This window comes from Uloborus diversus, chromosome 7 (genome assembly GCF_026930045.1).
Source record: "Uloborus diversus isolate 005 chromosome 7, Udiv.v.3.1, whole genome shotgun sequence".
NCBI lineage: Eukaryota > Metazoa > Arthropoda > Arachnida > Araneae > Uloboridae > Uloborus > Uloborus diversus.
Window position 1 is genome coordinate 160,705,878 of NC_072737.1, and position 13,417 is coordinate 160,719,294.

At 33.7% G+C, this 13,417-nt stretch overlaps 1 protein-coding gene across 1 annotated transcript in view; it reads left to right on the forward strand.

Moving 5' to 3' along the window:
- LOC129225794 (interleukin enhancer-binding factor 2 homolog) overlaps positions 1–13,417 on the forward strand; it is a 45,491-nt gene that overhangs the window by 10,775 nt on the left and 21,299 nt on the right. Inside the window, exons 6-8 of the mRNA XM_054860303.1 lie at positions 1,000–1,065; positions 5,140–5,256; positions 11,155–11,321. Of these exons, the coding sequence (XP_054716278.1) occupies positions 1,000–1,065; positions 5,140–5,256; positions 11,155–11,321 (350 nt within the window). The remainder of the gene's footprint in view (positions 1–999; positions 1,066–5,139; positions 5,257–11,154; positions 11,322–13,417) is intronic.

The following is a 13,417-nucleotide window of genomic DNA, read 5'->3' on the forward strand; positions in this document are numbered from 1 at the left end:
TGCAAAGACTCAAATCTCGTTTTTTTTTTTTTTTTTGGTACCTATTATTTCCATATTCATTAATGTAATTTGTTCGTTTACTTAATAATAATTATTATCATTATGGACTTCTTTTAGTTTATGTATTAGTATGTGAGTTAATTGTAGCTTCAGCCAACTCCAAACGAAGATGTCCAATTGAGTTAACTGTAAGGTAACAACTCAAATATCACTTTATTTTATTTTATTTTTATTTATTTATTTATTTTTTTGATACAGATGCTATCATCAATGTTTTCTTGGATAACAATGCAAAAGTTCTTTGCAGTTGCTTATATTGTGGATGGATTTCAAATAACAATTTAAAACTCATGCTTTGTTGAGTTTTGTTTTTGTAAATTTTTCTGCAACTAAAAATTGTTTAAATGCCATAAAAGTATTTGAGTTAAAGTTTGCATATGTACCAGTTCAATGGTATTATAGTTCAATTCTCAAAATATATTTTGGATGATTAAAAAAAAAATTGTTAAACGCATGTTAACTGACAGACATACTTGTTTTTGAAATGTCCGTCAATTGCCATGGTTATAATAAATATTTTTAAATCATCTGAGATGTATTTCAAGAAAATTTTAACTATGCCATTAAATTCAGCTTAAAAGATACAATATTCCAGGGCAAAAGATCGTTTGTACCAGGGCCTTACACAGAAATTATGGGGCCAGTCACAAATGACTTTTCCACCCCTCCCCTCCATATTGTTTGCCCCTATATCTCATGTCTAGTTGTAAAAATTTTGGGGCCCCTTCAGGCTCAGACCTGGACCAGTAGGTGTCCCCCCCCCCCCCCCCCCCCCCCCGTGCACGCCCCTGGTTTGTACAACATATATTTTGCTTTGAATGTTACGAAATATGTATTGTTTTGCTTCAAAATTTTCAGTCAGTGACCCTTGAAATTGCAGTTTTTGAAATGTCTTTGAAGAAATTTTTTTTCATTAATTTAAATTTAAGTGTTTTTCAGTGGAAGCCGTTCAAGCCCTTGGCAATAAAGTGATTGAAGAGCTGAAGAAAATTGATCCAGCTGAAAGTAATTTATCGTATTTCTTTTAATGTACTAAATGTTGTGTTTTAATTATGTGTTCTATTGTAACATTATATACATCATACCTGCCAACTCTACTGGTTTTTGCGGGAGATTCCTAACTTTTGATCATTTCTCTTGATTGTGTATAAGATGTAAGGAGCATTTGGTTGTACTCAGAAGGATAATAAAAAGTTACTTTATTTCCTATGCAACATTTAAAAATCTGTCGTAAACATCTACTGGTTTTTTTAATGATCTACTGGATTTTTTCCCAGTAGATGTTGGCAGGTATGTATACATGCTTATGTTCTTTCCTTTTCCATTTCTTAAAAAACTGTTCACTACTAAACTGTTAAATATGCTCTGATATTAAGAGATATTTCACAAAAATTGCTCTCAGAATCATCAAAGGGGATGTTTTTCCTCACATTTGATTCAGATTCCTCTATTTTCAAAATATTTCCTAATCACAAATGACCAAAAAATGTTGCATACATTTGAAATATATTATACTGTCCTGTGTATTCTATTGTCATGACGAGAATGGGGATGTGAAATATGTTAATGAGGTGTCCTCACCGAAATGTTTCGAACAATAAGAAGTTTGTTTGAATCGGGCTATTTGCTCAAAAGTTATTAAAGGGATAGATAAACCGACAGACACATTTTCCTCGTCTCAAAACCCTACGTTTTGATTTTCAATATTTAATTTTTCAATTTTTTTTTTTTTTTTGTTTTGTTTTAGCAATATTTTAAAGATGCATTAAGCCTTTCATGCTACTTTTACTTTATGGAAAAGGGGAGGGGAGATAATGGTACTTTTTCACAAAAGTATAAAATTTGCATTTTTCTCTTTTTTTTTTTTTCGCAAAATACAGACCTAAAAGTAAAACCCTGCATCAACCTCCATAACCATACTTAAGGTTTAATCACCATTTAAACTCAAACTAATGATGGCAAACATAGTTTGAGTCATGATGACTCAAACTATGTGGCAATCACAAAGACAATAATCGAAAACATCAAGGTCAGGGTTGGGTTTTGGACTGTCCAAAACTGGTTTAGGGCAGGACAGGTGGTTTTTAACATCTAAAACTATCCAAAAGTGTCCGAAACTGTCTTAAACTGTCCAAAACTATGCTAAAGCTAAAGGGGTGTAATCTAATCAATTTGTTTTAATGCAATATTGGTAATACATAAATATGGATATTAATGAGGTTTAACTAATGAATATTCGATAATATTTTTCTCCAAATGTTCATTTAAAAAATATTTTACTTAAAAGTAATGCCAGTAACTACAGTACATAAAAAATTCCTTATGTAACAGTTGGTAGAGTTATGAAAAGAAATACAAAACACTACGAAGATAACTCATTTCAGTTTCATTTATAACTTAAAGGAATGCTATTAAATGTGCAATAAATATTGAGGTGAAAAAAAAACTTAATTTTTTAATGGTTTTTGCAAATTTTTACACAATGTTTTCATAAAATTTACTTTTTTAATCAAAGATTAAAGAACAAGAAATTGATGATTAAACACTTAGTTATAAAACTCTTATGCTGTTCTTTTTTTAGTTCATATTTTTAATATAATACGTTCTGTAGCTACAAAAATTTGTAATTTATTGCATTTAAGTCAATTTTTGAACTAGATTTTGAACACTTTCTTTTGCACACATGCATAGATGTCAAAAAATTTGGATAATGAAAAAAAAAAAAAAAGAAAGAAAAACCTCCTGCATACAAATTGAAATTTTTAATGAATTTAATTTCTATGTAACTAGATTAAAATCAGCTGCATAAATAAGTTATATATTTATACTTGAATATCCACATTGAATAAATGTATTAAATAGTCCAAAAAATAGTTTTGACACATTTTGTTCTGTTTTTGATATTTTCTCACAAAATATAGTTTCTCAAAAAATAGTTTTGGAAACTTTTGGACACAAGGGTTTTGAACAGGATGGTAAAAACCTTGCCAATCCTGCTTTCATTTGCACAGATGCATAAACATAGGGAACTTTGGTTACTATTATCAAAAAAAAATAATAAATAAAATAGACTCATGCATACAAATTGAAATTGTAATCAAGAATTCAACTTCTATGTAACTAGATTAGAATCAGTTGCACAAATAAGTTGAATGTTCTTATTGAATAAATGTTCAATCTAAGGCATTACTTTAATACATTTTATTCTGTTTTTAATGTTTTTTCACAAAATGTAATTATTCTAAAAACATAGTTTTGGACACGAGGGTTTTGGACAGGACGTAAACCAGGGGTTTTACCGTAGCCAACCCTGATCAAGGTATTGTAAAACCATACAACTTTAGACCAGTGTTGCAACTTTTAGACCATTGAAAGAATCTGGTAGTATGTGCTATGTAGTGGTCGTTGAAGCAAAGCTAAAGTCTTAAAAGAAAATTCAGTATGTTCGCAGATGTTGTCCAGCGAAGTTCATGTTGTTAACTCCAAGCTCCAGTGTTATCATTCTCGTGTCAACATTCATTCGTGGTCGGAGGTTTTTTGAAATTTTTCTGATGGAAAAAGTGATCCAAGAAATCAAGAGCAACTACATTTCAACAAGGAAGACAAAAAAGGGGAAATTTTGGTGTTAGCCTCATTCCCCCGATGTCATTTGGTACAAAAAAAAATTATTGTGACAACCAAAAAGCCTGCCTAACTGCTACAAAATTTGTATCAAGCCCCTGTAAAAAAAATGATAAACAAACTGCCTTTGTAAAAAAAAAAAAAGAGTCCAGGAGTAGTTATATACTAATTGCTTTTCATACTATCTATCGTTTATACTTATATATCTGAAGAAAATATTGTATTTTTCACAATTGATTTTACTGAAGAAAACCGGAAATTGACTCAAAAGGTTTTAAAAATTTATAAATCGGAAAAAGTAGGTTAAAAAACAATTTTTAAAAATTTCTACTGTGTACAGAATTGGAAAAGAACGATTTATGCATTGTAACTTTAGACTGGAATTGTTTAGCAATGCATATCAAGGAAAATATGAAAAGGTCTAAATTTGTCACCACCATGTGCGGAACTTTATACCATTATACAAAAAATCCCCCCTCCCTTTGTGTGTAAATTAGATTTTTTTTTTCAAAGCGTCACTCTATAGCTGAGATGTATGGTAATGTATGGTTAAATTTTCAACCTTTTTGGCAAAAAAAAAAAGAATTGCACATAAAGCAGTCTGAAGTTGTACGGTTTTACGATATGTCAAAGGGACATCAATGAGCAACCTTGATTTCTCATTAAGAGAAAAACGAATAAACATAAACACACAATGCACACAAAAAGAATTTTTTTCCCTTCCTTGATTGAATGCAAACTTTCTGTATTTGTTAAGATATATTTTTTAAATTTTCATTTTTTTTTAATCATATTTATAAAACTTTTGTGATTTAATCTGGTTAACTGTATATCTTCTGATAAAGTCAGTGGGTGGCCCACTTGAAGACGAACTATTTTTTGTGATTCCAAATATCATTTGGTATTTAATGTCCAATGTCCCTGCCCCCCCTCCCCCCCCCCTTCAAAAGGAAAAAAAGGAGCAATTTGGTTTCTAGAATTGATTCAACATGGAATGATTTCTCAAAACTTCTTACAGAGAAGAAAATGCATGCTTTTTGTGTGTGGATTTTTAGTATTTTTGGTACCATAAATATAGTTTTCTTTTTTTGAGCAATCACGATTGCTTATTGTTCTCACATGACGGTTTTGAATTCCTATCATTTTATTTTCCCATTAGCACCACCGTTGCGTTGACCGGCCTCACGATGCTGCTCCTCTTGCGAAAACGGTCTCCATGTTGCGTCCATATCATACACACATACACACACTCATGCCTGCACACGAACACAAACGCCAACACACACATATGTGCGTACACACACAGCACTGCATACACAACAAGCACACACATGCGCCTACACAAACACACGCGCATTCATACACACATACGCTCGTGATTGCAAAAAACATATTTCGAATTCAAGATGCAAAAAAAAATTCAAATTAATGTTTTTTTTTTTTTTTTTTTTTTTTCAGTTTTGGCATTAACAGTTATTGAAGGAGGTTTTGAAGTAAGTTCTACTGAGGTTTTGGTGAAATGTCTGATTACTACTGTACCACAGAACTTGAGAAAACTTGATCCAGAACTCCACTGTAAGTAATTTTTATATCTAGTCTTTCAGTTTTCAGTCATTAATCTGTTTTTTTTTTTAATTTATTTTTTTTTTTTAATCATTTCTCTAAAACGTCAGTCTTTTTATGTTTAAAATCAATTCGACTCAAAAAAAAAAAAAAAAATCAATAATGTAAAACTCTACTTTTCTCTCTCCCTTTGAAAAGACTGCTACTTTGCTTTGTAGTCTGCCATCCATTATTCTCAGGGTTGGTTTTAAAAGAACCATTTTAAACAATCGGGAATTATTAATTTCTCTCACTTGATTGAAATTGGTGTTCCGCGTCAGTTTTGAGGTCCACCGGCATCTGTGGATGGGTAGAATTTGTGCGGGTTGCAAATCCTTTTTTATGAACTCCTTTTTTGTTCTTCCAGCGAGTTGCTCACAAGATGAAGAAACATGAACCCTCAAATGGTGCAATAACATCCAACGATGCACAACAGCTGGATTTCTGATAAATCCTGTCAACCCACCTTTTGTTTTTGAATCTCGGTTGGCTGTTTGCTCTATTACTTGATTCATGGCTATGCCACAAAATCCATAGCTTGTTTGTCTTTGAGCCACAAATTTACCAGCACTTAGTTCATTGTGTGCACATGGATGTGTCTCAGGCAAGTTCAGCATCTCATGTAAATAAACAGGTAAATAACAAGCACAGTTGATATGATCATAACTGAAAAACCAAGGTATCATATCATCAACAGTAGCAAGATGTAAATCTCAGTTGGTGTTTCTTGTTGCTCGTAAAAAATCTTAACAGACAGCCAACCATCTCCGAGTATGATATCCTAAATGCAAATGTCATGTTGTTTTGAGTTTTCAACAACAAACTCATTAAACTTCTTCATAACCAGAAGGAAATCTTCATGAAACTGATTTTGTTTAAAAAATTTCCAGTTTAAAACTTTGATAGTGGTGAAAAGATATCTTCAAACAGTCAAGTTGCTCTTTGACTGATAATGAATCCAGAAATTCTGACCATAGAAGTCTACTTGATGCTTCAAAGGTTATTTTGTGACAGCATATGCTACGATTATAGTGCTTACCATTCAGAATGCCATTTATTGATCCTTCAGCAATGATTCTAGACTCAATCATAATATTGCAAAGTCCTCCATTCTTGAAGCGTTTGCCTAGCACTGAGAGAGGACAGTGAAGTATGAAATTCACCAAGACGTATGACTAAATGTTTGAACTTTTCCTCCTTCCGACATATTTGTTGTGCCTTAGAATAAATTGCCTGATCAAATACTAGAACAATTTCTTATAATTCTAGTTTTTGACACAAAAACGAGCTTTTTTCCAGAATTGCATTAACTGTGGAAAATTCTGTTGGGTTTGCTTCTAACATAGGGAGATATCGTATTGTTGATTGAGATGGTTTATTTTCTTTCTTCAATGTGCAATTGTAACCCAGTAAAAATTCTTTGTCTTTCATAGGGAATTTCAAAAAAATGTAAACAGCATCTGCAAGTCTTGCATTATCTTATTTTACTCGTTTATTGTCCTATGAGAGGGTTTGAGATATTTGAGAACAACCTTGTCCAGTGGAATAATTAGGTATATGTATTACTGGTAGATCAGTTTTCCTTTTCTTTGATTTTTTCCCAGTTTTAATATACATTTGTGGATTTTCGTAGGAACCTTGTGCTTCTGTTTGAACAATTATACCATTAGTGCTATGAGTAGTCCCGTGTCCAGTTACTGTTTCTTCGTAAAAATCAATATTATCCTAAACCAGAGTTGCAAACATTTTTCCAACAATACTGTTGTGTTTAACTGCATTTCAGCTTGTTGAGTGTTATACTCAAGTACAACTGAATGTGAAATGGAGTGGCCCAACCTATTTAAAATGTTGATTACACGTGCTGATCCAGTTATATGCCTCATTGCCTTTGCCAGTGATATGAGCTTCGGAGTCTGTTTTCGTCTTGCTGATGTAACATATATCAAATCTTGAGAAATAGAAAAAAGTTTACGTTTAACCTTTTCTTTTACTCTAAAATATTCCGTAGTTTCTAAATCTTTGCTTTTACCAACACACCATGCTAAGAAATTAAATATAATTGGGTGAATCATGCATTCAACAGAAGCTTCATTTAAATCTTCTGCAGTAGGAGGCCATGTGCATTGAAGAGCCGGTGAGTAATGCTGCCTTATACAGAATATTAATTTCTGTACTGTTTGGATCTGATAAATAATTTGATAGTTCAATCATGTCTTCATCAGTATCTGTTGAGTCATTGGAGAATGAACTTTTTTCAATTAGTACAAGTTGCTTATATTTATTTCACAAAACTAATTCAGGAAGATTTTGTTGCTTTGGCTTTACAAACACTAGTTGATGAAAGTCCCTCTGTAACCATCTTTTCAGTTGCCTATTATCTTTTGTTCTTCTGTATTTAAACTTTCTGCAGTGCTTAAATATGTCTGTGATAGTTTGTTCATATGAAAGAATTTCAGAATTTCTTAGAATTATTTTCTCTACTATGTCACAGAAAGCAGAATATGCTGCTGGCTGGTTAATTTTAGAAGTGGTCTGAACATTGAATTTTGTGTAAGATTTGTAGCAACTCTTATGATATCTTACTCCTTTTGCAATTAAATCAGTATCTTGAATTTGAATAAGAAGCCATTGATCGTTTTTCTTCAAAGCATTTTCCAGTAAAGACTTACTTGCAATGAATGGCTGGCATACAGTTCCTTGCATTTTTTCCCAAAACATTTCTCAGAGAAATATTGTTCTTTACTACAGATCGGGGAAAATGTCTCTTTGGTCAGCAGTCTTATATCTTAGCCGTTTTGGACGTTCCGGTATGTTTGGTTGTTGAACTGGGTTTCTTTACGAATCTTCCTATTCTAGTTTTATCTGTAAATTGCATGTAACATTTTCGGTGGTAACAGTAGAGATTTTCATAACATTTTTCATAGCATCCATCTTCATGAAATCCTTCCAACTCCATCAACTGCTCTGCTGCATCTTTCTCTTTGCATTCAATAAGGCCTACCCATTTTCGCATGTACTCCCTCCCCATGCTTGACGAGAAAGCAATATTCCCAGCAAAAATAAAATTATGCACATAAAAACTTGACGACCGTCCCAATTTCTGGATTATTGAATTAAAGCAAAGAGTAAAAATTGAAAGTTACTTTAAAAGCCTTGCTTGAATTACTTGCTTATTGAATTAACAAACATGAAATGGCATATAGGTTCAGATTTATTCCAAATTTCATCCAAAACGTAGCATTACTTCTTGAGATATAGCACTCGCAATGAAAAGGAAAGAACGTTCGATTGCACAACCCCCTTTTCAGCTATTAACGTCATAATAGAATCAGCTCTTGTACCTTCTAAGGCAGCAGTTTCCAGCCTTTTCTCCCTTACAAACCCCTTCCAAACTCCAAAAGAAGTTGGCGAACCCCTTGAGTGCTAGGTAATAAATAACACGCAAAAAAAAAAAAAAACACACACACACAGAAAAAATTAAAATAAGTGCTGATTATTCTGTGTGGAGCTTCAATCAACTTTGAAAACGGGATATTTGTGGAATAAAAAAGGTCAAAAATTTGGCTGAAATTTTTCTGATACAAGGCTACATTTATCTCTATCACTAAATCAGATCAATTAGAGAATGATCTTCGAAATACCTTTCAGGGAACTGTCTCAGATTAACTAAGTGAACATTTTTTTCCAGTAAAATGAGAGATCTCTAGTTTTAAGTCTTCTTGAAAAGGACTACGAGCCTAGCTGTTTGATAAGGGTATACTGTACATGTTAATTTAATTGTTGAAGTATTTTCTTGTAATTATGCTATAAGTCGGAGTAAAATGCGTACATTATAAAATAATAGAAGTGTATATTTTTCAATTTATACATTTGCTTTAATTTTTACAGAAAAGGTAATTTTTTTACAAAACAAATATTTTTAAACTCACTTACTACAAAAGATATTTTCTACACAAATTTCATAAATTCCTTATTTTCATATAGCGCAAGTTAAGTTGCATGGCTAAATTCCGTTGATTTTTTTTTCTAAGTAAACCTTACACTGCCAAACTTTCACCCACAAAATTTTCTAAAGTAATTAATTTTTCATCTTTCCTGTGGTATTGCTAGCCATTCTTTCTCTTTTTTGACAATAAAGCTTGAAGTAAATTGTAGTCTATGTAGTGTTAAAATTATAGCAATAAACAACAGCATCATCTCACTTCTATACATTTTGGACTCAACACAATCGAATAGCAATAGCTCTTCATCAGACTCAAATGGTGAAGGAGCGTACCATTTGATTGGACATCAAAATATTTGAGACGCTCGCATATGTTCCATGCAATGTTTTCATCAAGTATTGTTTTCATGCTAAGACGAGAGACAAATGAATAAGTAAGGAGCAAAGTTTGCTTGAACACGAGACTTCATCAGAAACAGGCATGTTAAAAATCCGCCATTACAATATTATTTTCACCCCCCCCCCTGAAAACCTCTCACGAACCCCCGGTTGGGAACCACTGCTCTAAGGGCTACTTGTCAATAAATTTTTGTTTGATTCTGTTCATTATTTGTTGAGATATAGTAGTCACAAGTGATGACAAAAAACGTAATATAGCTCAGTCCTCGTTTGAGCTATTGACACCAAAATTGAATCAGCACCGGTATATGTTAGGAGCAACATAGGAACCAAATTTTGTCCAGTTACTTCTTGGGGAATAGCAGGTACGCATGTATAACTCAAGAAACGATTCATTGTTCCCTTCCCCTTGGAGGAATTTGCGCCAACAACTGGATCACACATACAGACAGACAGACATTTTCCAAAAATGGTCGAAATGGACTCGGCGCATCTCAAAGCGTTCATATCCATCAAAATTTGAAAAATTGCACGAAACCAATACTTTCTACTATATACAGTCGACGTTCGATATAACGACCATCTCCGTCCCAGAGAAAAAGGTCTTTATGACGAGTGGTCGTTATAAGAGGTATAATTAAAAAATATATACACAGTCATCTTGCATGCCCCGTTGTTCCGCAAAAAAATGGTACTTTTTCAAACATTCCAGTTAAATGCCCAAATTGTTTTTATCGTAGGAATTTTTAGAAAAATCGTGTGCAAAATACTATGACAGAACATTATAGAAATTTTAAAGTAGAAAATATAGGGAGGAAAATGTTACACACTTACAAATCTGCTACTACTACTGCTGCCACTACATTTTCTGAAGATAAAACCAGAAACAGATGGTTGCCTTTTTAGCAGACGTGATTTTTGCAAAAACATTATTTTCCGTTTCAGACATAGGTGATAAATTGTTTTTTTTTTTGCTTTTCAAAGAAACATTTAAAAGTCCCTCGAGAACCGCAAATCTTAAAAACCGCTAGATTCAAGCACCAAACTACCAACACATCTGTCAACTCCCTTTTCTTAGGAACCTGGAAATTTCTCGATTTTTCCTCCCATTTTTTTTTTTTTTTTTTTTTGTGCTAGCTGCGGTGAAAGGTAATCTACGCGCACCCCCTCTCAAAGTTGGATTTGACATTGAAAACTTCAGGCAGACGTCCGTAAACAATAATCAAGGCCATTTCAAGCTACAAATTTGTTTTATTGGGAAGAACACCCGAAATAGCGTCCACTGAATTCGGTCGTTGTATTGGATTAGACGATACAGAATGGTCGTTATAACGAAGGCAAATTAACGTAGTGTTCATAGGAACAAAGTTGGGACTTTTGCCACTGGTCGTTATAGTGGGACGGTCTTTATAATGTGTGGTCATTATAATGAGCATCGACTGTATTATATATAGAAGAAAGTAAAAAACAAAAAAAAACTTCTTGTTTTAGCTGCAAAATTTTATGGTATTAATGATGATTATTTACAGTGGATCAAAAAATCCTGCAACATCATTTAGCAGCTATAAGACATGCTCGATGGTTTGAAGAAAATGCTCATCATTCAAGCATTAAAGTTCTTATTCGTTTGTTTAAAGACCTGAGAAGTAGGTTTGAAGGATTTCAGCCTTTGAATCCGTGGATCTTAGATTTATTGGTAATCATTTTTTTTTATTATTATTCATTTAAGACATGTTTTTTTTTTAAATACTTTCAGATGCGAGGTTCGTATAGTCCTTAAAATCATTTTAAAACTCCTTGTTTGTTTGTTTTTTCCCCCCAATGTGGTTCTTACAGGATTGCCAACTGGTTGCACCGCAAAAATGACAAAACTCCACGGTTAAGCAAAAAAGTTCTTTTGTTCCGCATTTCCCAGCCTCAAGTTTTCAAGCTTAAATTTTGCTATTTACACGGCTCCCAAATGGTCCGCTTTTCCCGCCAAAGTTCGTTTTTTAGGGTAAAGTCCGCTTTAGACCGCTTTTTAACATTTTGGTCCGTTTAGTCCGCTTTTATATTGTTTTTACTCAAAAATCAGATTTTAAAAATTTTCATTACATTAAAAGATACTGTGTGCTGACGTTTGTTACGCCCGAACACGCGGCCGCGGCGCTGTTTTTCTATTGAACCTGACTTTCTGGTATATTTCGCTTCAGATTGACGTCATTACACCTCCTTCAACCGCTGTAACATGGAAATCTAGCAAATGGAGATGTTTGGGGGAGGAGTTATGACGTCAATCAAAGCCATGGGTGCAACACCTTCCGTCTCAGGACGGATTTCCGTCTTGATGAAATTTCGGAGACGGACGATGGGACGAAAAGAAATTCGACGACTTTCCATCAATTTTTACTTATTGGAAATACGTTTTAATCATACCGCTTCATAACCACGAATTTACATTGACATTCTCTCGGTTTTATGGGCTTGTTTTGTGATAGCCAAAAATGTCTATTTGAGAAATATTCTCAACAACTCGATTTGAAAGCTAAGTGAAAACTAAGTGTAAATGTTTTTACTCACTTGTATTTCTTTAATAATGAAAAGGCAGTTAATCTTGTCCCTTAAAGGACGCTTGTTTCAATTCGCGTACGGGAGAATCAACCTGTAAACATCAGAACGACTTCGAACGACGTGTTTCGTCAGGAAGAAGGATGTGACGTCAGAGCACGAGCGGAGATGATGTAATCTCCCGATAGCTCCGCGGCAAATCGAATGTTCTGGAAGCATCCAGACTGAGCTCTTACGTAGGCATATCCGGCGTGACGTGCATAGAGTGCGCTGTATTATATAAGCAGGGGGAAATGAGAAGGAGATCACTTCTTCTGCTCGCGTTTCTCATTTTCGACTGACGATAGTCGTATTTTTTGAGAGGATCGTTCGCTGTTGTGGCGACGTCCTGCACTTAGGGGATGGCTTTTAGAGTTTCACCATGAGAGTTAGGGACTTAAAATTTTTGAAACATTTTTAGGATAAGTCAAGTTAGGGTGTCAAATGTGTTTTTTTGGAGGATGTTCCTTTGGAACATGAAGGATGTTTTTGAGAGTTGAAATTCCTCATATTTGTTTATACATTTTACTCATGTTATAGTTTGTTTTACAGTTGTTAATTATAGGATATTTATAAATAAAATGATTTAGCCATACAACTTGAATTCTGACATTTCATTCACTTGATAGCTACAGTAATGTGAAACAGAAGGCATCTGCTAAACTTAGTGTTTACCTTCCTTGCGGGAGTTAGACAAAATTTGTTAGGCCAACATTTTGTTGCATGCCTTTGGAAGCGTGGCTTTTATCCTCTCACCGTTTAACTTTTTTTAGGTAGCTCTGTTACTTCCACAGGCTGGAGTTGCTTGGTATTCCCACAGAGCCCCCAGCACCCCTTTCTCCATTATGGCAGTTGTTCACATTTAGGTTTTAGGAACTACGATATGAAAAAGTGCCGAAGAGACAGACACACAGACAGAAAAAAAGAACAAAAAAAAAGAAAAAAAAGCTTAAATACTACATTTAAAACTAAGTTCATATTGATACAAAAGTCAAAGCTTAAAATTCAAATGAAGCACTAATTCCAAAACTGGCAGTGTAAAAATCAACATCTATAGGTGTAGAATTTTTGTTGAGCACACATGCGTGGAGGGGGGGGGGAGAATCAAAATATTTTCCGTCTTGAACACATCACCAAACTTGCACCCATGATCAAAGCATTTTGCTACCGAAATTTCTCAGAAGTTCGTACGCCCTTGAAAAAAAT